Raw genomic sequence first — 25,838 nt, 5'->3', positions numbered from 1 at the left:
TGACAGGTCAGAGTCATGACAAAACAAACGCTCACAAGACTGAGACAAATCAGATTCAGGACAATACCAAGTCTAAACAACAACGTGACCTGAAAAAAGTCTGAGTCAACTTAAAAAGAGACCAAACTTGAGATTAAAACCAGACTAATAGCCATTCTATAGGCAGTGGCATGTTGCTTTGACATTTTCAACTTACAGCAGCTATCTGTTTAAGGTCCAACATGGCTAGCAGGAAGAAAACCCCCAGAAGTACAAGGAGGAAGATGAAGAGCTACGAGGTGGAGGCCCTGGTGAGAGGAAACACTCGACACAACTGGCAAAACACTTGTTTCTGTTGAGCTCAGTGAATGAATGGTGAATGAGATGTAGTGTAAAAGTGCTTGGAGTGGTCGAAAAGACTAGAAAGGCGCTATACAAAAACGGAGCATTTACATGCAACAGGCAGCATTTTTAACCTCAAGGTAACCAGATCATCAAGTCGTGATCTGGGGATTATAGGGAAAAAAATCTTATCAAACAAGACGGGTCTTAGTTTTAGGACCCGAGTTCAATATTTAAGTTAAATCAGGTGCCAGACACCCACCAACCATGTTCACATCAAAACACCAACAGCTTCGCCCAGAACTAATCCAGAACCTGAGGATGAAGCCTTACTCTCCAGGTCAATCATTTCCTTATTATGTCCTACAAACAGCTGCAAGTTACCAAGGAATAGATTTAAAGCTGTTACGGATGATTCAAAGAAACTACACCTCACTTCTTGTCTGGAAATCATTTTGGACTTTCAGACCCAAGTTTTGTTTTGTTTCGTTTCTTTCTGTAGGCTACCGCTCATCTTTGTTGAGTAACTCATTGCTGATTCAGTAAATCCTGTCGAGTCTACTTGTGAAAAATGTGAAGGAGTGTCATGAGATGGTGGCAGCAGTAGTAACATAGGCAGAGGCTGAAAACAGATAGCCCACTCCAGTGTCTGACAGGGAACAATGGGGGCGAGGGTCTATATTGCACAGGGGTTGGTGAGATCCTCGAACACCAAAGGTTCTTCGATCCCTCGTGCAAACAGCTTGATCAACTGGCAGTGCACTCTTGGGAAAAAAACAGAAGGAGACAGTGGTTTTAGGAGAAATTTAGCCTGGGTTAAAATATTTGACATTGGCAAAGCAGGAAACTCCCAGAGGGTCGTGGTACCTGACATCAATGGCCGTGTGAGTCAGGATCTCGCCATCGCAGTTCCAGCTGCTGTAGGCGGGGGCACAGCCGCATGCCGGGTGGTCTCGGCAGATCTGGCTGAAAATCTGGTGTTTGCCGGTCTCTCGCAGGTCCAGCTCCAGGTCCGAGTCGCTCTGGCAGTGACGCGGTGTGAAGCGGAAACGCCGCACACGGTGGACCTCCACAAAGGTCAGGTCAAACTGGTGAAGACAGAAGGAGTAGACAGTGAGGGAGGCCTGGAGGGAAGCAGGTCTAACTGTGCCAGGTGTTTGGAATTTGCATTAAATCAGTATTTAATTTGTCCAATGAAGTTTTCTTCTCTGAGAAAACCAGAGGTTTAAGTCTTTCGATTATGATTATGTGGAAAGACCATAAACCAGAATTCTGATTTACCTGGTCATCTTTGCTGGTGTGTCGAAGGAGGTGTCTGAGGAAGTCAAAGCGGGAACATTTTCGGACCAGGATGAGGTCTGTGGTGCCGTCGGCCAGGTGAGCAGCAGGTGAGAGGCCTTTGGGGCTGCGAGGACAAGCACAGCTCATACTGGCAGCATTAATGGCCAGGAACTTCCCTCGGATTGTCCTCCACTCGTCGTCACTCTCTGCAACCCAACCAAAAGACAGACTTGACCTTTCTTACTATTGCTGCTGCCTTTATCACTCCGGGTTGTGTGCAAGTTCTCAAGAGTTTATTTAAACAAAATTAACTGAAGGGTTTCCAGAATACAACCACAGTCAACAACAAATACATTCAGTAGCATCTCAAAGACTGCCAGAGCCAGTAGACCGATCAGATATCAGTATGGAGAGGAAAAGCGGAGCATGAAAACCAAACTCCGTCTGCAGATTAAGATCATGGGCTATGATTGAAAGCTCCAGAAAAGCTACTAAATAGATAGAGATCGAGGTAAGATTGTTTTGTCGACTTGCACATTAGGTCTTTTCACGTCAACCCTGGTGATTTTCATTTCTTGTGTACTGGACGATCTTGTGGCGTGCCCCAGGGCTCCATTAACGGACAACTTTTATTTCCAAAAACAGCACAAATATAATCTAAGATTCAAGATATAAATCAATCAATCTTTGGAGTTGTTGGAAGGTGTATTTTCATCACTTCTGATGAATCCTTGCTTGCAGTTCACCCATGTAAAAATCTATTGACAGGACAGGACAGGATATCTAGCCTGTGTTTTGGAAGCTTTGGATGAAGATTTGTTGAACTCACCGCTGTTTGATGCTTCATCCATCTTGTATGTCTCAGCTCTCTCTGAAAGTAGCTGCCCATTGTGCTGACAAACCAAACAGCTGAAAATGTACAGACACACGGATGTTACTTTAAAAAAAAGGAACAAAACAATGTGTTGTGTTTTAGCTACTAAACTGTCACATGAACCAAATCCTTAGCTGAATCCAAACTGCTTTAACCTCTAAATTGAACTGTTAGCTAACCTGAACTGAACCAGTTTTGGCCATTACCTGACTTACCAGACTTATTCTTACATATTTTCTCTCTCACTCTCTTACCCAGATCGACACCTGGCAGCGTCCCGTGGCGTTCCTATGATGCCTTTGGCCGGCAGGTAGGAAACTGCTCCTTCATAGTAATGATGAGTCAGGAACATCTTCACACCTGCAGGAGTCGGAGCAGAGATGGATGAGACGACCAAGAATTACTCTCATCCTCATCATCAGTACAAGGTCTATTCATATACATCTGACAGCTACCTCACCTACTAATCACACCTTGTTATACCTGCTCTAATTCACTTTCACAATCATATCTGTTGTCTTTCATACAGCGCTTGTATTGCTGGGTCCACCCTGCACTTTGTTTGTATGCTGTTGGTGTTGTTTCATATGTAACATTGTTTGTTTTTTATTTGTAAAGTTCTGGATGAATAAGGAAAAGAACACCTCTATATACATGTGACATTCACATAAAAATAAACTTAGCTGCTGTTCACCTCATTGCTGCGTTCAGACTTGAATTACAGCAGTCGGTAGTTGAAAATATTGTGTTATGAAAGCAGGGAACATTAATAACATTCAGTAAAAGACAAAATTGCCTTAAATTACTAGCAAAGCAAAAAGCTTTGTAGATTATTTGTCTTTTTTTTAACACGGCAGCTCTGGGGTTGTACACAGGACTGAAGAAAACGATCTGCTCTGCATTTTTTAAAGCTAAAAACGTATTATATATTTTGATTTCACACTCAGAAGATTCAGAAATGAGGATCGAATTTATTGCCAAGTTGTTTATACACATACAAGGAATTTGTTTTGGCGACTAAGGTGCGCAGAAACAATATAAACATAAACCTATATATAGATATCTAATGTGTATGTAATTGTTATATTATGTAAGAACATCATTTAAACAGAATGTAGTTAAGGACAGAGGTTTGTCTTATTTTGTTCATAGAGAACAATTTCATGATGTATTATTTGTTATATTGACATAATTTGGGTTTAAAAAAATATTACTAATATATTTGTGACTTCACCCTCCTCACCCTTTCAGAAACCAAACCTACACCCTTGATAATATGAGAACTGGTCTGAAACGAATAATGAATAAATGTCTCGAGAGCCCAAACCCACTTCCTTTCTTCTGTCTGATGATGGAAATGTTGTGTTGTTGCGATGTATTGTCTACAGGAAGCTCCAGTTACTAATAAAGCAGCTGGTTCAATTCCCAGGATTGTAACTAACACCACAGACTTATCCTGATAACATCTGAACACATGTTGTATATCTACCTGAGAGGTCGTATCTGGCCGGACCCATCCATCTCTTCCTCTCACTGTCAGTTAGCACGTCCCCGTAGAAACCGTATCCCAGCAGAGAGACGGAGTATCTCAGGAACGTGTTGTTGTGATGAACCGAGCAGACGTCCATCGGCTGAGAGTCTCCTGAACACACCCATAAACACACACAATCAACATACTAACATAAAATAAAATGTTTTTAAGAAATACAATTAAAAAACTAGACATGCAACCAGGTTTTCTGGAGTCTAATAATCCAAGGAAGATAATACGGAAGCTATGTGTGATAAATAAGGCTCAAACAGGTGTTTTGCTCAGAGAGCGTCCTGCTGTGCATGTTCAGGGCCTGGTTTCTCAAAAGGACACTAGATGGCAGCGTGAGACCCTGGAAAGCGTAGTAATGTACACAATGGACTGGGTTTTCATTAAATTTGGATAGAACTTATAATACTAACAATATTATCCTGAAAAAGCTTTACAGCACCACCTACTGTTGGATGTCACAAAATAAGGCATGGTTGATCACATCCAGCATTAATGTAACAAATCTGGTGCAATTTGGATTATCGATTGGTGAGATAATGAGATTGGTTTTCCAAAATAGCAAAATTACTCTGTATAATCATTATCCGTCACATAATCAATTTAAACATCTAGATTATAAACACACATAAATCTGTTTAAGGTGAGACCAATTTCATCACTCTTTAGTTAAACAGACTAGTTTGCAAAGTTGAGTTGGGCTGAATAATTATTTTCACTATTGATTTATCCTCTTATATTAATTATCTGATGAATCATTTGATCTATAAAGCATCAGAAAACGTCAGTTTTCCCAGAGTCCAAGGTGACGTCTTCTGATGTGTTGTTTTGTCTGGCCGAAACAGTCCAAAACCCATAGATATTCAGTTTTACCAGGAAAAGCAGCAAATTCTCACATTTGACAACATGAAACCAGCTAAAGTTTATTTTATTTATTCTTCAAAAAATGACAAACTATTACCTGATTATAAAAAAAAGTTAATTTTCTATTGATAAACTAAGCGATTTTTACATATGAGGAATTTGCAAAAACTTGACTTTAAAGGGGATGGACGTGGTTCAATTAATTAATACTAGAGGAGGAACTTCTATGACTTTCATGAGTCATTTTACAAATGAGCTGTTAAATTTCATCACTGCAGGACAAAACCTCATCCTTTCAGTTTTGATCCTTTTAGATGTGTGTTTTGTGTAGAACATGTTAAATAACATGTCAGGTGCTGAAATGATTCTATTTCATGTGTAGTGAGAACATGTGACTGACCCACAATGATGTGCAGTGCAGAGGTCACAGGGTCGTTGGTGCCCACAGTGGCGAAGCAGATACAATCTGTTGAACCTGAAACAAACAGACAGAGAGACGTTCAAGACCCGATCACTTCGTCCAGCTCAAACAACCGAATGTCACATCCTCCTCTTATGTGCGTGCAAAAATGCTCTATAACTATACAGTGTGTAATAACTTTCTGAAATGTCCTCTTTGACATTAACTAATTTTTAGAATTAGTGTGAGTGTAGAATGGTCAACTGGTCTGACAGCATCAGATATTCTGATTTTATGCATAAATGTTGCCTGTTTTATACAAAGCTTTAAAAAAAAAAATTGGCTCATTTTACAACACTGCTGCACGGAGCAACACACACACACACACACACACACACACACACACACACGCCATTAATTAACCAGGTGAGCTCCTTCTCCTCTACTGCTGCAGAGAAAAATAAATGTCTCCCTGATGACTGTGTGTTTATAGAGCACTTAAGCAGAACAACAGAAGACAAAAGAGGACACAAACAAACAGAATAAACTGAGAAACAAGGCCACAGTCAGTACCTGCATTTATACACCGGTGACAGAGAATCCTGTTCTCTGATTGGCTGTCAGCTGTCTATTAAAATAATTTTACCTCAAACATAGTTTATTCTTTGACCTCTATTTTAAAGCTCAGGCTATATTAAACTGCAGGAAACTATAGAAACGTCCCTCATAGAGCCTCCTCTACAACCTCCTCAAGGGCCTGTTGAGGCTCCTCAAGGACCTCTACAACTTTACAAACATCTAGAACCTCATCAGGAACCAAATTAAACATCTCAAGGGCCTCTTCAGCCTCTACACAGAGAGGCAACACTGCCTACATTTTAATCCAATCAACCAAACAAAAGCTGTATTCTCTGATTCCCTCTCAGCAGGAGTCACAACTGTGTTTCTGACCTGCAGGAATGATTCCAATGCGAAGCATGCAGGGAAGCAGAGTTTCGTCCACACAGTTTGGATCTACGCCGGTGTCGATCTGTGTCCTCCAGATCAGCCCATGGATGATCTCACTGAACATGCCGTCACCTCCGACACACACCACCCTGAACCGGGGTCAAAGTGAAATGTTAGCAGGGGCTTACAAAAGTGACAAAAACTAACCGTCTGTGTAAACTGTAACTCTATACACAATGTTACATAAACAAAAGATAAATTCTCTGACCAATGAATTTGTTTACTGTCACTCAAAGTGTAAAAAAAACGTTGGATGTAAAACACAAGGCAGCAACCTGACAGGTGTGATCTCTGTGGTGCTTTTATTTTGGCGGTTTACCTAGATTAGCAGGCTTGCAGGTGTTACAGCATGTAATAATTCATCTGAGGTCTCACCCATCAAACTTCTTCAGCTCCGCCTCCGTCCTCAGATGGTCCCTTGCATGATTGGCGTACTCAGTCACTAGGGAAACAAAACACACTCAATGTGCTATTAATGTAAATCCCTGACACAGGAAGCCCAAGAACAGGAAGTGAGTGATACCGGACATACCGATGACATGCGTGGAGACGCCTGCCTGGGCGAACAGTGGAGCGACCTTGTGCTCGTAGATGCGTTTGCCCTGTCGCTTCCCGCCGTACGGGTTGATGTAGACAAGCAGGTGTTTGGGTCTGCTGGCTGTAGACAACAACAGACAGATTCTTTCAACAATCACGTGTGTGTTAGTCAGTGTGTGTGTGTTGGTCAGTGTGTGTGTGTTAGTCTCAGTGTAGTCTCAGTAAAGACGTACTGATAGCGGCGAGCTGCTCTCTGATGCTGCTGACCCAGCGTTGACAGAGCGCCTCCTCTGGACACGTGAAGGTCACCTCAGCACACCGCCAGCGGTGCTGCTGGCACCTCTCCACATAAAACACTGAAACACAACAGACACATGTCAGAACTGATCATTTTGATTAGCTGCTTCACATTAAAAACATTTCTCCCATGAGCCAATGGCATGCGTTTATTGTGAAGGAACTACAGAGACAGATTTAGCCCCCAGTTATTGAGATATTTCCAGAGTTCATTCTCATGCTGCCTCATTCAGTTAGCGCTCAGAGCTCTGAGTCAATCCACATAGTGAACATACAGCTGTGCATCCAGATGTGTATATTGTGTTTTAAGGTGTTTTCAGGTGTTTTAACTGTGTTTGTACATTTCCAGCTGTTCATCCTGTGTTTCCAGATTTTTGTTTTACCTGTGAAGGCCTGCCTGCAGTCCTTTCCTTCTCTCTCTTTGATCTTTTTCCAGCTGCCATCATCTGTTTTTCTGCTGCTGCTCTCCTCCTCTTCCTCTCTGACGGAGATGATCTCTGACACTGACACACAGTGACACACACCTGACCACACACAAAAAGTTTGTTAGTTGTTTGTACAGATCAGATATCTCGGAGCCTCTCTGCAGCACCTGAACGCACCATCAGATAGCTGGTTGAGTTTCAGTTCCAGGAATGACGTCACTGCAACCAAATGAAACCTCAAATGCAGCAACATTCACATGATATTTAAAGAAATGAACTGAAACCAACTGGTTCTCTGAACTATATTCTTTGGTGTTACAGAGAACTGAAGTAAAACCAGGACTTCCAGGATCTTCCAGGCCTCAATATGACCTGTGAGGCTCATGTCACACTGGCTCCTGACTGTCCCTCTGACCCACTATAAGGCTGACTGCAGCCTGAAATCCCCTGGTAGTTCTTTATAACTCCCAGGTTGAGACTAAAAACCAGAGAAGACCGGGTCAAGGAAGATTCTCAATGACCTGTACATTATATCAGAAGTGGATTTTGATGAATCATATTTATTTGTGCGATTTTAACATTAATTTCCTAAATTTATTCATTTATATTTCATTTCACACAGATGTAGCTTGGTTTTATGTTTTTTAATAAGTCTACAAAATAGTAGTGAGACAAAAAAACAAAACACCCCTACCTCGCATTCAAATCTAGGGGTTACTAGCTGACCACCTGAGGCCATTGATTACCTGTCGATCACATGATCTGTGTCATGTTCACAGATGTGTGATTTAACATGTTACACACTGTTAACCACGAGGGCAGAAACTCTGCTGTACAACAAGGACATGAACTGAGACACTGATATCATCAAGCATCAACGCTTTGCCGGTGTTCTGTTTCCACCTGCGTGATGTTTTTTCCCCCCCACTAGCTTTCCGACAACTCTGCCTCCGATTGGCTACTACTCGCTGCCTCCATTGGTTTGGTTGGTTAAGGTTAGCCATTCAGAGACAGAGTAGGGGCGAGAAGGGGGCAGGACTTGACACAAAGTTGGCGGAAAACTGGTGGGAAAAATATTAACGCTTTCCACCTGAAGGCGCCATGAGGGGAACTTGTGAATGCCATTTTTAAGCAATTGGTGGACTCTAGCTAAGCTACGCTAACTACGATGTTGCTCTCTCATAAACAACGAGAATAATATTCCTTTAAAGAACGCTTGTTTAAACAGGATGTTTCTGAAAGCAGAAGCGCATAAATCTACAAACAGAAGACACTACAGCAGAGTTACTGAAACTATTCAGACAAACTACACATGAAACACTGAACCAGGAGCAGCGAGGAGGACAGCATGTTTCTGCTGGATTTGATGTTGATGGAAAACGACACCAAAACGGACACTTTCTACTTCTCGGAAAACATGAGTTTTATTCCAAAATGTGAGTTTTGATTCATCTTTAATGAAATCAGGACGACTTAATGAAATAAAACACAATGGTAGTAGTTTGACAGTAGTCTGGAATCTTTGTAAGAGTGTAAGTCCACTTTCTATTTTATCTTTTTAAAATACATTTCTAAGATGAATAAGCATCATTTTGGAACATAACAACATGTTCTGTTTGGGAACACACAAACAGCTCAGCCATCAAACATAGAAACATGTCCTAACAGCAGCACCACAATCACTAAATCTGCAGGTCGGCAGGTGCGGGGGGCCCGCTGCATTGTGGGAGCAAAATCTCCTACCTGAGTCTGGTCGACGAGGGAACGAAGGAACACAAAACCCTGTTGGAGAACCACAAAGTTACCAAACACCCAACAGAGCAGGGCTCACCCAGGAGACTGTCGGCTGGGACACCCCTGAACCGAAGTCAACTGTGGAAGACCGCCACAGTACAGGCAGTTCAAGGTTATCAGGAGTGTAATCAGAAATAAATAAAAATGCCTTATATTATTCCTTTAATGAGTAATTTTACTTTATGCCGCAGCTTAGTTATTGCATTTCCCTGGATCAGTCCTTGACAATATTAACAGCATCTAGTGGCCCCACTTGATATTGCAGGATCTAGTGTTGTAGTACTCAAGACAGGTCTTGGTCTTGAGACCGGGTCTTAATACCACCTTTTGATGGTCTTGGTCTCGTCTCGTCCTCGACCACATTTGTACTCGGTCTTCTTTTCTCGGTCTCGGACATTGAGGACTTGGGATTTTATCTCAGACCAGTCAAGACCATAACTTTGGGAGTATCAATAAATTGCTTGTGCATTGTCTGATTTATTTGTTAACATCCTAACCTCCAACAAATAACCCTGATTAAAAATGTGTTGTTCCTGTTAACGACTGTCAGGCCTCTCCCGCGATGGTAAGCATGGAAAAGGAGTGTTGAATAAAGATGTTTTTACGTTGATTTCAGCTCTTAGTGTTTGTATGTGGGTGTTTTAATCTTTCAGATTACATGAAGTACCTATGTGGGGAACTGGTCTTGGTCTTGACTCAGTCTCGCCCTCCCTTGGGTCTCGGTCTCGACTTGGTCTCAGCCCCTAAAAGTCTTGGTTTTGTCTCCGTCTTGATAAACTCTGGTCTTGGTCTCGGTTTGGGCGGTCTTGACTACAACACTAGCAGGATCACATGATGCACACCGGCCTTTTTTTCCTCCCATACACAATCATTACAAAAGGAGTTGTTGTAATTAATAAACCCCTGAAATGACTCTTTGTATAATCAGAATTTGATCCCTTCTATCCAGTAACATTTGGAAAGTTTAGATGAGCCATTTGATTAAATTCTTTCCCCCCCATTTATATGTGCGGGAAGCCAACAGGAAGTCTAAAAAGAGCCACACAGGCTTTTTTCTGAGTCCCAGTGAGCATCTTTCATAGGAATGAATGCGGCGCCATCTTTGAACATCTTTTTCTTTATACAGCCACGTGTTAATCATCGTCTTGGTAAAGCTTGTTTGCACACTAACATTTGCTATTTCGCACTAAACATAAAGTGCAATTGAAGCTGATGGGGATGTCATTAGTTTTGCAGGCATTTGTATTAGAAGAAGTGACCTGATGAAAAGTGATCACCAAAGTCAAACTTACATCCTGAATGTCTGTAATACATTTCATGGCAGTTCATGTCATGGATATCTGTCAAGATATCTGAGTTTGGACCGAAGTTCAACATAGAGCCACGCCACTACAAAAAAACAAACAAATCTACATTATGACTGACTGTGATTTGTTATAAACAAAGTTTCTGTGATGGAATCAGTGTTTTTTTGTCTTTAGCAATGTACCCTATCAACGGTATATCAAAAATCTTGTCTATTTGTTGATACAGAACTAAGAATTAGTATATATATAAAAATAGGTTTGAAGTAGGTTTAAAGTCATTTAGAAATGGTGTCTCCATTAAAGACAAGTTTAATTTTACATTAATTTAAATCTAAGGGATCTGTATCAACACTGTCTGTTTGTGTTGTATGTTTGAAAACATTATTCAGAATCAAAAATCCAGTATTGGTCAGGTTATAAAATATACACACACTTGAACGGGAAAACTTTATCAGTAAATTTTAATATACTGATACTGAAGTGTAAACGGACCCGTCTTATCTCCCCACCACTCAAAGCACTTTACACTACACACACACACACACACACACACACACACACACACACACAACACCAACCTTCCAATTAGTGGACAACTAGCTCTGCCTCCTGAGCCACATCAACAATATATTTGGGTAATAAATGTCGTACTATATTTATTAATATGTCGTTTTAAACTTTTGTAAATGTTCTGAAAATAGCAGCAGCTCCTCTCAGCAGCAGCAGCAGCAGCAGCACAGAAAGCAGGTCAGACATTAAAGATTCACAGCTGAAACACACACTGCAGTCTGTTTCAGGTTTACACACCCAGCAGTTTACACATAGCAAAAGCAATGTGGATGATCAACACCTGAACACAGAAAGGAGCTTCAACCTGCTGACACCAAACACCGTCAGTCCTCTCAGGTTCTTTCATGCAGCAACTGGTTCATGTTCACAAAGACAATGTGAGGCGACTGGCAGTTCTGGATCATGAACACTAAACATAATTGACTGAAAATATTTGATTCTTTGATTTGTAAAAATGTCGAAATCCTGCAAACATAAAAACTGAAGGAGACAAGTCAACCACGACTCCCAAGAGACATTTCAGTAAGAAAATTCACGTGAACGCCCCACTGAAGTCAGAAAATGTTTGGTACACGAGTTGCCGAGTTGTTGACGTCAAACGCGTAGAAACATGGCGAACAACATGGCTGATGAGTAGAAACGTTGGATTAATGGTGTGAAATCACGTATTTCATACACATTTACTACATATTTGTAATATGGTATTAGGTTGTGTAGCTCTTGCTAGTATCCATCTATCGATCTATCTCATGCTTTGTTGATGCTTGTGTGTTGTTCCTCAAATGCAAGTCGCTTGGTATAAAAGTGCCTGGCAAATGAGTAAATGTAAATGAGGTTCTAACTGTTGGTTTGATGTCCAGTTAGAGTGGCCTAGATTAATTCGGAAAGTTATTGCAGTAACAAACTATGTGACAAAAAGCACTGTGTAATAGAAAGCTTCATACTGTTACAGCATACTTGGATAACAGTGCTAATCCAACACATCTTTGCAGCAGCGTCCATGTTGTTTCCACATTCCGACTTAAAAGCACATGAAGTCGGAAAGAACGACTTCACAACTCAGGAAACGGGACCATCCGAGGAGCATGTGAATGAAACATAATATCCCGGCGTTTCTACAAAGTGTAATCTTTACCTGCACAAACATTCAGCAGGTGTAAAAAAGGTTTCTGATTCTGGCTGAGGCAGCCTGCGGTCAGTCAGCAGGTCGCAATGCACCCTGAAAACTTCCTGCTCTGCTGCTCTGAATATTCAAATAAGCCATTTCCTGAACACCGCTCACCTTTCTAACCGAGGACACACCTAGATAAACAGACAGTGTTAACTGACTTAGATGATACTGATTATTTTTATTATTGTTGTGTAACAGTTATATTATTACTACTACCAAGCCATTCATCATCAATATCTTACAAAATATCATCACAGCACTTATTTTATCACAAGCTCTACAGATTAATACAGATGAGAAGCGAGTGAAATCCCATCAGAGGCGGATTGATGCCGGAAACAAGGGTGGAAACGTGAGTTAGACTTGGAGAAAGGTGTTTGTTCAAAAAGTTAAGTTCAAGTTTATTTATATAGTGTCACAAGCCAACTCTTTGCCCTTGACAAAAAGGAGGTGAGACACAACAGGTTTGCAAGCCAATGGTATGATTTATTATAAAAGTAAAAGAAGAATCAAATGATCACCAATAATATGTGGTGTGGCAAAGTATGATTATCAGTTATCAGTATGTGTGTGTTGTCAGGATTAACCAAAGAAGAAACACGAGACAAACCCGGTAGGACGTCGGCCTAGGAGGAGAGCGAACAAAAGACTGATCAGTCCTGGCTAAATAAGCTCTGAAGGTAGAGCTGCACAGGTGATTGCCCAGCCCAATCAGCCTCCCTGCCTGCAGCCAAATCTGTCCAACACAACGCTTTCAATGTCGGAGACCCGGCTTAAAAAAAAAAAAAAAGTCATTAGCAACCATGTAAGGAGCCTAGCTAATAAGGAGAGCTAAGTTAATGTTAATAATACAGCCGGATTTTCGAGGCTAGCACGCTGCATATAGCTGGTAGTCAACATCGATGCACGCACTCGGGCACGCCCCCTGTCATTCTGTGGGAAACACTGAGCACATTTGACCAAAATGCTTTACAGGTTCAGAATACACAACAAATATAAACAACAACAACAACAGTAGAAAAGCTCAAAAAAATATCACTACTCAACTCTGTTTGAAGGCCAATGAATAGAGATGGATCTTTAGCAACCATTTGAAAGTGTCAGCGGTTTCAAGTGTTCCAAAGATTTGGAGCAGCTACTGAAAAGTCTCGATCACCTTTAGTTTTTAACCTGGATCTGGGGACATCGAGGAGCATCTGATTGGATGACCTCAGTGCTTTTACGGGAGTGTGTACAAGCAGAAGTTCTGATAAATAAGAAGGTGCCAAAGCATTTAAAATTTTAAAGACAAGCAATAAAATCTTAAAATCAATCCTAAAGCGAACAGGAAGCCAGTGGAGTGAGGCTAAAAACAGGGGTAATGTGCTTTTTAGTTCCAGTTAGAAGTCGAGCTGCTGCATTTTGGACTAACTGTAACCGATGGAGAGACGGCTGATCCACACCAACATACAAAGAAAACAGTAGTTTAGTCGAGACGTTATAAATGCGTGAATTACCCTTTCAAAGTCTTTGCATGGCAGGTAGGGTTTGACTTTAGCAAACAGTTTCAGCTGAAAGAAAATGGCTTTTACACCAAAATCTGTTTTTCAAATTTTAAAGCACTGTCAAAGGTCACACCTAGATTCTTGGTAAATGGACGACTATAGGTCCCTAAAGTACCAAGAGCATCTACACAAGCACTTAAATCTCCACGTCAACCGAACACAACAACCTCAGTCCTACTTTCACTCAGAGAAATTCTGATCCAACCATATTTTAAGATCTCTCAGGCAGTTAAAGCAAGGACTGAAGTGAGGCTTTGTCATTGGATTTTAAAGGCAAATAAATTTGTATATCATCTGCAAAGCAATGAAAGGAGATATTGTGTTTCTTGAAAATGGACCACAATGGCAGCATGTACAGTGAAAAATGCATGGGGCCCAATGTGGACCCGTGAGGGACCCCACAAGAAAGAGGGGCAGCAGATGAAGAACATTCACCGAGGTGAAAAGAGAAACTGCCAACCATTTGAGTGCTGTGGCCCTAATGGATGGAGTGGTTAACCCTATCAAAGGCAGAAGTCAAATCTAAAAGCACTAAAACAGCAGAGTTTCCAGAGTCAAGATCATTGAAAACTCTTAAAAGGGCAGTTTCAGTACTGTGATGGGGCCTAAATCCAGACTGGAATTTTTCATAAATACTAAAATCATCTAAAAATGATTGTGAAGTTGCTTAAAAATCTCCAAGACTTTTGCGAAAAAGGGGAGCTTAGAGATAAGTCTAAAATTAGAGAGAAATTAAGTATCCAGATTCTTCTTTTTTTATACAACAGGTTCCACAGATGAAGAGAGCTGGAACACACCCTGAGCAGAGAGATGTATTAACCAAGTCAACAACAAACTCCTCTCTCCAACTCTGACTCACGTTTCCACCAGCGTCTTCCTGCATTTACTCCTCTCTTATGGGATTTCAGAGCAAGAAATGTCCTTGAGTGAGACCTCAAGTTCCCTGTTAAAAAAACATTTAAAAACAAAGGGTGTCACCAGGAGTCACTCTTTGGGATTCTTTCCACCTGGTACAACAGTTCCAGTTCTTCAAACACATTTTATCTCCTGCGTTTCTCCTGATGTTCCTGTGTTTAGAATACGATAGAAAATGTATGAGGTTTGGTTTATTTTTCCTCACCCACTGCCTGCAGACTCAGACCTCCACATACTGAGTGTCAGACTGGATGTTGTGTGTTATGTAACCGGATATATATATATAACATATTTTTTACATGTTCTGATCTCTGCATTAGCTTGTATCTAAGGTCCAAACATGTCCCTTTCTGTTCTTTGTTTATCTCGCAGGATGCCGCGGTGTGTTTAAGCCCGACAGACACACAACAGGGAGGTAAAGACGCAAAGACAGACAGATTATCTGGGTCTTACTTGGTCTAAACGGGTGGTACACCGGGCTGGAGATCCGTCTCTTCCAGGTGAGCAGGGACCGGTTCAAGCTCACGTCGTATGCGGCGTTTCTGACGCGGAGCTCGGACAGCAGCAGCAGCCTGCCCGGCCTCTCCATCTGCGTCTCTCCGTTCTGCTCCGTCCTTCAGCCGGCTGAGGGGGCAGTGACGGCCCGGGTACGGTTACCTCTGTCCGGGCATGTTCTCTGTGTGTGTGTCCGGGGAGGCTAGTTACAAATGAACGACTATCAAACAGCAGGAGTTTCAGCAAACATATGTCCGTGTAGCGGATTTTTCCACACGGGAGGCTTTTTTTTCTGGCAGATAGCGGTTTCCTATCGGAAGTAGGAGGGGCCTGCTGATGCGTTCAGGTGCTGCCAGAAAGGTTTGGATTTTGGGACTTTTATACAAAACGACACTAACAACGTGATTATCAGAAAGTATCAACTAAAATTCAAAATTTAATTTTATTTGGAAATTTTATAGTTTATATACTGTTGCAATTTTAAAAAGAAACTCTATGTTTTTTTTTTAAATCTTTTTTTTAAGCTGTTGTGTCTTTATATGTGGCTCAGGAGGTAGAACCCATTAATCGGAAGGTCGGCGGTTCAATCCCCGGCTCCTCCAGCCTGCATGTTGAAGTGTCCTTGGGCAAGATACTGAACCCCGAATTGCCCCTGGTGGCTGTTCCGCCTGTGTGTGAATGGTGAATGCAGATGTAGTGTAAAAGCGCTTTGAGTGGTCTAGAAAGGCGCTATACAAATACAGAGCATTTATACATATATATATATATATATATATATATATATTTTTTTTTTTAAACTAAATTGGTATCTGGACATATTAAAATACTGCATGGACTCTAAAACTAGAGCCTCATTTAATTTAATTTGTAATATTTTACATTTTGTGAACTTAAATATAAAACCTGCTGTCAGTTCTTTTTTGTAAATGAAAGAAAACATTCAGAAATTCAAAGTCTTAAACATGACGTATTTAGTGATATTAATGAAAATCTAATAGTTTGTTTGATGTGAATAAATTATCATAGAATTTGTGCAAAAATAAATTTGTTTTTTTGGGGGGAGTTGGAAAAAATAATAACCAAATTAATAGATGGAGTTGATATTTAAAGGGCGTTTAAGGTGGTTTTGAAAATCTTACATAACCTCCTTAAAGACAAAAACAACAAAGCAAAGTAGGCCTACTTGCAATTAAAATCAAGGTTCTGGTCAAGTACAGGCAATTTAAAAAAAATCAAGGGCTTACCATTTTTGAATCCTAAAGATCACATATTAAACAGACATCCAATCTTTTGAAATCAATAATTCTCCCCGAGTCTTTCTGTTGGGTTGTTTCTATTTAACAATTCCTACATTTCACACAGCACCTGAATGCATCTGTCGTCATCACGTCGTCTGATCCTGTGACGAGGTACGCAACTGCTGGAAACCAAAATCTATTTTTCTGCTCACTGAGGTTTTTTTTTTGTAAATTTGTTTTGAATTTATCAGTTTTAAGATAAGAGTTTCCTATTAATTTTTACACGAGAACTCACAGCTCATTCACCGTGATCTTATAATATAAGGCAAACCTTTTGTTTCCTGTCATATAACTTTAAAAAAAGCCTTTTACAGGTTTCCCACGGTCATGGAATTACTGGGAAAGCCATGGAATTTTAAAATCCTATCCCATTCCAGGCCTGGAGAAGTCATGGAATTAAGTAAATTCATTGACATTTTGGAAAAGTCATGAAATTTGATTTTGTCATAGAGGGGCATAAGAGATAGCAAATATGAAAATAACTTACGTAGATGGAAAATGATGTTTAATTGTCATATAATAATTAGACACAGACTTTGGAGTAAATAATGCTATTTTACTGTATGTACTTGTATGTAGTGAGAGGTGATGGAAAATTTAATTAAATGTCATTATTAATTAGCCTATTATTGATAGTCATGGGAAATCTTGTCCTTGAAAATGGGTGGGAACTATTCTTTTATGAATGCTAGCACAATGTTTTAGTGTTCCAAAGTGTCTTATCTGGGGCCTGTACCACGAAGCGAGTTCAACATACCCAGGATATGTTTTCGTTATCTGGCTTAACTAACTCTAACAATCGGGATTAGCGAACAAGGATTCAACTGCAACACTACAGATATACGACAGTAGCACGGCTGCAGCTGACACATGCAGGGAGACAGAAAATCGCAGACAGCGTAAATGCCTAAATAAACAGGCGTAGGCATAGTCTATAATAATGCGTTGATTTAAAGTGTTCTTATGAGTTGTATGAAATTATCAGCCTTATTCTTTCAGCTCGGCTGTGTGTCGCCGTTTCCACGTTGAAAAACTTGTCGTCACTTCAAAAATGACATTAATTTATTTAACACACTCAAAAGTGTTCAAACATTGTTCTAAATTAACTTCATAAAGCAATGAAACGAAAACTCCATTCATGCCATAAAATGTGCTCAAATAGTGCTTGAAAGACTGAATCTCAACATTTAGGCTACTGAAAACTCACCTCATTACCTGCACCCACATAGACATGACTGCAGTCTCCGTAGTAGGCCTAAGAAAGCTATACTAACCTAAAATAGACAGCCTACGTTCATATTAAAATGTAGTATTTCAATATCCCTTCCAGACTGCTCCTAATATTCAGCCTCACATAAGAAAAGTAAAACGAACTGGGAGCAAATGAAAAAACACATTTCAAAGCAGTAAGTAGGCTTATCATGCTGTACTGTCAAACCTGTAGGCAACAATAGCCTAAGGCTTTTAATCAGTCTCTGTAGGATGATATCGCTATAGTCAAGAGTTTCTCCACATCACCTCTGACGGTGATGTCATTTTCCAAGAGAGCTGATTGGTCAGCAGGCGGCGTTTTCACAGAGTTGATCTATTATCTGGAGCCGTTCAGCATAAGTTACCATGGAGATCAACCCCAGTAAGAAGTGAACCACCTTTGTGGTACTGAAAACCCAGAGTTAACCCCGAAGTGACCTGGATAAGCTCAAATCCTGCTTCATGGTACAGGCCTCTGATGTACTATTATTATTATTATTATTATTATTGTTGTTATTATTATTATTATTATTGTTAGCCTATTATCATTAGTGGTAGTAGTTGTAGTAGTCAGGATCAGTGGCAAAGTGCCGAGACGGAGTTGTGGACCCCGATGCAGGACACTGGGGACACTGATGCAGTTTAGGATGTTTAATCCAAACAGAAATACACAGGCTCACAGGCAACTGTAGGCAGAGGTCTGAAAAAAGGTAACTTTTAATCCAAGACAAATAGGAATCCAAAAACTGGGTTAAGTAGCCTAAGCCGAACACAGAGACAGAACAGAAACTCTCAACACACAATGAGGACACGACAAGGGCAGAACAGAGCTGAGCACATTAGGGGCAAATGAGCAGGGAGGGAGTGAACAGGTGAAACACATCAGGATAACCAGACAACAGGAAACAAAGCTAGACAAAGACACATGACAAGATAACACAGGAAGTCAAGTGCACATAACAACAACCAGCTCTGCCTCCTGATTCAGCTGCAGCAAACCACATGAGGACAGATTAACCAAAATAAAAAAGAATACATGGAGTGACTGCAATTTAGAGAAACTAAAACACACGGGGACAAGCAGAACCTAGAACATCAAACCCAAAACCTGATCTGCTTTTTAAACTTTGTATCTGTATATACCTTTGATGTTTGTGAAGTTTCTTCTGCAATGTAGCCTACAATAATGTCTTGGTTTATTATTTACTGCTTACATTTACACAGAAGGTTGAAGTCAGTAATAATATTTGGGCATAATGGAATAATAATGATAAAATAATAATAATAATCACTATTTTGATAACTGTTATGTTAAAACATTTCATGGTTCCAGCCTCACACACACGAGGATTTGCTGGTTTTCCAGACCCTGACCCCGGATAAGCGGTTGAAGATGGATGTTAAGGTGTCACTTTGGCCTCTGGGTAACTGTGACGGTATTTCTCACTATTTTATTTTTACAAACCAAGCAGTCAGTCGACTAAAGGAAAATTAAATGAAGTATTTTATATCGGTATATAAAATACTTCGAAATGAGCTCCACTTCAACCAACTACAGCAGTAAAATCCTGTTTGACCCTCACAGTGCGAGCGGGATCTGTGCAGTAGGCAGATGATGTCATCCACCCCAATGCACGGTTGGTAAGCAAATTGCATAGGGTAAAGCATTTTATTTATTTATTTTTTAGTAGCACAAAACACAAAAACAAAAATAAGCAGGAGAGGTACAAAACCCCCAACGGCTTACAGTGAGACCTCCCTAGATTTTCAGTTGATATTCTACAGAATTATAATAGAAACAATGACAATAACCATGACATTAAGCATTTTTTCATGTTTGACTTAAGTACTGACAACGATGGACACGTTTTGATAGAGAGGGGAATGGTACTCCAAAGTAATAGTCCTCTGTATTTTATGGAATATTGTCCAAGAGTAGTATGATAATAAGGGAGATGAATATTCTTTGCTTGTCGGGTTGGATATGAATGGACATCAGAACCTTGATCTCAACATGGGGAACTCGCTCCAGACTGAGACTCAGGTTAAAAATGTGCAGAACTACCTAACTTTTGGACTTTTAATTATCAGACTGAGTTCAATCAAGTTGAAATAAGTAAAACATTCCTTCTTTCTTTGTGTTACTATCCCTCTCAGGAAACTCTGGAAGCACAACCAAAAAGACTAACATTGGAAAATACCCATTTGATTTGTAAAACTCAAACTGCTGGAACCTCATATTTGCTTTTGCACAGAACAAGGACTTGTGTCTCCCATCATATACATTAAAATTATGAACGTGATTATGGTTTTAACAGCACATCCTCATACCTAAACGACAAGATACACTTGAAAAAGTGTAAGTAATTAGTGCTGCAACTCAAATCCCTCAAAGATATTCAGTTTACTGTCATACAAGAGTAAATATACCAGAAAATATTCACATTTGAGAAGCTGAAATCAAAGAAATTGGACATTTTTCCTTAGAAAAAATTACTCAGAACAATTTTTCGATTATCAAAATAGTTGGCGATTAATTTAATAGTTCACAAATAGTCAATTCATTGACTAATTGTTGCAGCTCAAGACACATCGATTCACAACTGACAACTGTGATTAAACTCATTTACTCATCCATAAAAACATGGAAATGCTCCAGTTCCAAACAAACAACAGTGATAACCAAAATGCACAAAATGAATAACTTTACTATGGAACTTTTCTACTTTACTTTCCATTTATATTTTGATGAAAACAAAAACACTTCTGTGACTGTTATGTGCCTTAAAAAACGAACAAACAAGACTTGATGAAAGAACTGACTGACATCCACTCACTGTTTTCAAAGACACATCAGCTTATTTTGACATTTTGCAGGACGTTTCCATGACTGGAAAGATTCGGTTTCCCGGGATGTGTTGTGTGTTTCCACCGCTCTTCATTCCAGTTTAATTTCAAACAAGGAAGTTTAGTTCAGAGGCAGCAGGGGGAGCTGCTGCTGCACTCACCGCACTGTGTGTGAGAAGCTATTTTCCTTTTCAGATTTTATTCATTCTTCTTTCATATGATGCATTTTCAAACTGCCATTAATTTCAGCTCACACTGTTTTAACCTTCAGCTGAATCTGAACTGAACAACTCAATAAAAATCATATTGATTTTAAATTCCTGATTTACCCACATACCTCTTTGTAGTGTATGTTTCACTGTGTTCCTATAAATCCACTCTGTCTGCAGGGCTCCATCTTTCCACTTGTGTTGCATTAAATTCATTTTTAGCTGCAAGTCCAGGAGACATGAAAAACATTGAATGAAGGGTTATAGGATGCCCTGTAATCTAGGTTTCAGCACATCAAGTAGCTGGATATTTTCATTTTAAACCTGTTGTTGATGATTAGTGTGTCATCAGCAGCAGGTTATTAAAACTGGATTTTCTCTGATTTAGATTAATTTAAGACTCTCAGGAGACTCTCTCTCTGCCTCTGCATTGTTAGAAATGTAATTTTCTGTTCGTTGACAAACAAAACTCTTGACATTCAGCCTGTTTTTGTCCTAATGAAATGGAATATCTCATTGGACTCTTATCAGGTTTTCTTTCAGCCATGAAAAGCAGCATGTGATGGCCTGCGGAGGAGAGTTCAGGCTGATTGGATCCAGAAGATGAGGTGGAAGCGACGATGCTTGATGACAGGTCAGAGAGCAGGTCAGAAACTCAGAATTGTCAGTCAGTTAATGATGAGTACTGTATTTCTCCCCCTGATTATTAGAGACCAGGACCAGGTCTCCTACAAACAGATGATCCAGACAGGTAACTGTCTGGATCATCTGAAGTTAAGTCTTGTGCGATAATGTGATAAACATGTGTGATAATGTTTTTAGAGTAAAATAATCAGCGTAAAAGGCATCTTAAATCTGAGTGAGAACACAACAATGAGTTTGGAATCCAATCATTTTCCAATATGCAACTTATCACAAGTGTGATGTTTAAAGTTAGGACTGACAATGGACTTTTCATTGAAGCAGGAGACATTTTGTGTCTCACTGTTAAACCTTTGAAATGAAAAATATTCATATATTCATAGAATTTGGATTTTCCAATGAGGGAGAATGAATAGGTGTAATTTTAAGATTCTTTAAAAAGGTAATTTCACTTTTTTTGTAAAAATAAAACCCATATCAGACACAAATTATTAGTCCAAGCAGAGTATTTTTATATGTCTTAAAATATGTCTGAAGGGGATTATGTTACAGTGTTAAATCTGAAAACTTCAAACCCTTTTCTCAACGTTTGTAGTTACTCTTTGTTGTAAAGGTTGCCACATATGCAGATTTCAAACTTTCAGGAGATCCATTGCAGTGATGTTGAAGAAATGAATCAATGATTCTTCAAACAGTGTAGTCTGCTGTTAGTAGAATAATGCACCAACATTGAGAACAAAAGCCAAGTAATTGTAGGTTTTCTTCAAAGGAACAGAGCATTTGCTGGTGAGGTACCATGTTTGAATGGTTGTGGACAAACTAAAATTGAGCTGGCTCTGTTTGTTTGAATGTATTTAATTAATAAAAGACAAAATAAAATCATCACTCTGACCCAAACACAAAGTTCAACATCGAGTTTTCATTCATGAGCGTTAAAGACTTTTATTTTGTTGTTGAGTTTGACCCTGTGACCTCTGAGTTTCAGGTCACACAGCCAGATGCCGTCCCATCCTCCCCCGAGAGATGAAGAGCAGAGACGGATGAGTCCGACAGGAAGCTCCTCTCCGGCCCGTGATGGATGCAGCTGCTTCCGACTCTCAGGCTGCAGTGAGGAAACAAGGAGGCTGGATGGTGAGGAGGAGAAGGAGGGTGTAGGTCAGGGTTATATATAGAAAATAGATGGTGAGCCCTTTGCTCCGCCCTCTCTGTGATGCATGATGACAGTCTTTCCAGCTGCGTCCACTCAGGTGATGTCATCTAAAATGGACGATGGGCAAAGTTGCAGAGCAGCTGTCCCAGTAGACACCACCGACAGACCCAGTCGAGTGAACTCTTCTCACCACAGCATGAACAGGAGAAGTGCAGGATCAGAGACCAGACGGGTCAGACTGAAGGTCAAAGGTCAGTCACAGTACATTAATGGAGTACAGTACAGTGTGTTTTAAATTTCACTTTAATCGACAACCAACAACTGCAAACGTCTTCCAAAGTAACTGGGTCACTGGGGCCTTTCCTCTTATCTCAGGAGTTCTCTCTGTTCTTAGTAAAAGCCTGTCTAAGCAGCTTTGCGAAAAGCTCTTCAGAGGAAACTGTAGTAGTCTCAGCCGTTACCATAAGAACCCATGCAGAGAGGTCGGTGATGTCTGGACCAAGATGGGAACCTCCTCTGAAAAGTGAAGCCAATACGGAGGAACCTTAAACCTGCATTCTTTCTAACGTCCAGCAGGGGCGACTCATAGATAAGATGCTTGTCTTTGGTGTGGGAGATCTGGGTTCGATTCCCACTGTGAGACATCCACCATTGTGTCCCTGAGCAAGACACTTAGACCCTCGTTGCTCCAGAGGCGTGCGACCTCTGACATGTATAGCAGTTGTAAGTCGCTTTGGATAAAAGCGTCAGCTAAATGAATAAATGTAAAAAGAAGTCAGATTGTACAGAGGTCTCTGACAAAATGAGCCTACTTCTCACTTGATTTATTACCTGAGTAAACACCTTCCTAATGAGTTTATAGTCTCAACTGCTAGTTTCAAGTCTTCTTCAATACAGCATGATGTTGATTTGGTAAATTACGGTCCCTTTTAGAGTAAAATAGATGATAAAGGAGGGTATGCTTTGCAACGTGGCTACCCCGTGATGGTCACTTCTGATTCCAAAAAACAAAACAAAAAGACAACAACGGCCAAGAAGTGAAACTCAAACTTTAAAATGGTAGTCCACAAACCAATGGGTGACGGCACGGTGCATCTGGCGCTGTCATGGTTAAGTAATTTCCCCTTCTGTGATTTGTTGTGCCTCAACAGGGTGGTATGCGGTATTATAGTCATTTTTATTTTGTTTTTGCGTTACTGACCTGAGTAAATTTACAAACCTCAGCAACCCACACACACTAAAACACAACACATGGCGATCAGTCCTTCACCATGAACTGTTACAGCCCCCGTAATGCTTATCAAATTTTTGAAGCTTTGATTGATTTATTTAACACGCACTGAAGTCTAAAGCCACCCAGTATTTGTTGCGGTTAGCTTGCCAATAGCGTGGCATTTAATTTTTGCAGTTATCACAACAGCCACGTCTACTTCTTTTATACAGTCTGTGATCTGTACACAAATTCCATCTGATCACTTGCAACTAACAATACGGACAATCTGATTAGAGAAACAAATCTGATCTGCCTGCAGTCTGAACAAAACCTCGAGCTGCTAGATCACTAAACTCACTCCTAACTCCACGCCTCCAGGTTTTTTGTTCTATTTTCAAACGGGATATTTCTCAGATTCCTGTAAAGGCCCGCAAACAGACTTTTAATAAATTTCTTCTCTTTGAACATATTGATTGGACCCGAGAGTCGACTGTACTAAAGCTTAAGCCTCATTCTGCTTCAGGTTTATCAGCAGATGTGCTCTTCATTAAGATCATCATCACCACACTCACAATTACTGTATCCCTTGATTGCTTTTTACCCTGAAATTTAAATTATTTATTTATAATGGTGTAATTAAGGTGTTTAAATTGCATTTTAAGGATAATTAAAGGGTAAATTAAAAAAGGTAATTGAGAAAATAAACATTTCAATTAAACTGACAATTTAGAAATTGCTTTTATGATATTTGGTCCATTTTTAAAGGGATTAACCCCTTTAATTAAATCCCCTTTATCCATATCCACGGTTGATGTGTAGAATACAAACAGACAGTCTCATGTCAGCAGCAAATGAGGGAAGAGTTATTAAAGTCAATTTAAGTTGAAAATTAGTTGCTCAAGAATATAAGGTGTTTTTAAATGGGTTTAGTTTTTGCCTTTTGGGAAAACCTTGTTAAGGCTTTGACATTAATGATTTTCAAATATTCTAAAACGTGTAAATTAAGGGGAAAGGCCAGCACCCCTTGTGTGTTAAAAGCTTACTTGCAATAAGATGTTTTAAGTGTTTTTATCATTTCAAATCAAAGAGATAAATGAAAGGATCTCGTGGATTAACTTTTGATTCATAGTGGTAGAACCTGAGTTGACATCGACTGGGAACCTCAACATTTAATATTTATTTTATTAATCATTATTAGTTGAATATTTAGCAGTTGTTATTTTTTCCCCCTCTCTGCAGACTGTTCTGTTGAGGATTTGTTTGTTTTAGTCAACTGTACAAAGTTTCCACTGGATTCTTTCTTTAAATCTTTGTGTAATCACTCTCAACCAGAATAATCTAAATAATTAAAACAGGAGTGTAATGGTGGAACTGGCTAATGAACAGGCACAGATCTATAAACTAATTATTGTCTCAGACCACAGATTTATTTTTTCTGGACCTTTTACTGCACCAACCTGCTGAGTCTAACCTGAGCTTGATTCAAACACACAAATTCTAGAGAAAGAAATGATCTATAATGATGCAGCAGATGAGAGAAGATTTCAATTTGATGGAGTGGTGTAACAATAAAAAGTAGGCAAACACTTTTATCCTCACGTTTTTTTCCCCATATGCAGTTTATTTTAACCCAAATAATAACACATTATGAGGAAATTGTGCCTTCAAAGAGTCTTAACTGACCCTACTAATGTTTGGACCTCATACTTGCACCAGTAGTGCAGCAGTCAGCTCCTTGTCAGCGCTGCTCACAACCATCATGAAACGCTCCCAGACCCGAGCGAGCCAGATCAAAGCTGTGGCACCAACACCACATCCAGACTTATCCTGGATCAGCCCGGCTCAGTTTCTAAGACTGGTGCTCTGGGTCACATCAGACCAGAAA

General features: G+C 40.0%; 1 protein-coding gene across 1 annotated transcript; it reads right to left on the bottom strand.

Moving 5' to 3' along the window:
• Positions 1 to 9: 9 nt before the first annotated feature.
• Positions 10 to 15,632, bottom strand: LOC123961758 (ceramide kinase-like). The gene is made up of 13 exons (XM_046037407.1): positions 15,302 to 15,632; positions 7,506 to 7,646; positions 7,059 to 7,181; positions 6,821 to 6,946; positions 6,664 to 6,730; positions 6,232 to 6,377; positions 5,281 to 5,355; positions 3,966 to 4,118; positions 2,731 to 2,836; positions 2,432 to 2,511; positions 1,603 to 1,808; positions 1,189 to 1,409; positions 10 to 1,085 (listed from the first exon to the last, which is right to left on the bottom strand). The coding sequence occupies exons 1-13, from the start codon at positions 15,435 to 15,437 to the stop codon at positions 998 to 1,000; spliced, it is 1,668 nt and encodes a 555-aa protein (XP_045893363.1). The 5' UTR covers positions 15,438 to 15,632; the 3' UTR covers positions 10 to 997.
• Between the last annotated feature and the right edge of the window lie 10,206 nt (positions 15,633 to 25,838).

Source organism: Micropterus dolomieu, linkage group LG22, assembly GCF_021292245.1.
Source record: "Micropterus dolomieu isolate WLL.071019.BEF.003 ecotype Adirondacks linkage group LG22, ASM2129224v1, whole genome shotgun sequence".
NCBI classification, from domain to species: Eukaryota; Metazoa; Chordata; class Actinopteri; order Centrarchiformes; family Centrarchidae; genus Micropterus; species Micropterus dolomieu.
Note: the sequence above shows the minus strand (reverse complement) of the source record. Positions and strands in the feature narration are given on the sequence as shown.

Excerpts from the sequence above, each read along its gene's own strand:
- LOC123961758 (XM_046037407.1), bottom strand. The coding sequence starts at position 15,437 with ATGGAGAGGCCGGGCAGGCTGCTGCTGCTGTCCGAGCTCCGCGTCAGA. Across the intron at positions 7,647-15,301 it reads GTACCACCCGTTTAGACCAA|GTGTGTGTCACTGTGTGTCA; the intron begins GTAAGACCCAGA and ends GTGTGTGGTCAG. Across the intron at positions 7,182-7,505 it reads CTGCAGGCAGGCCTTCACAG|TGTTTTATGTGGAGAGGTGC; the intron begins GTAAAACAAAAA and ends GTTGTGTTTCAG.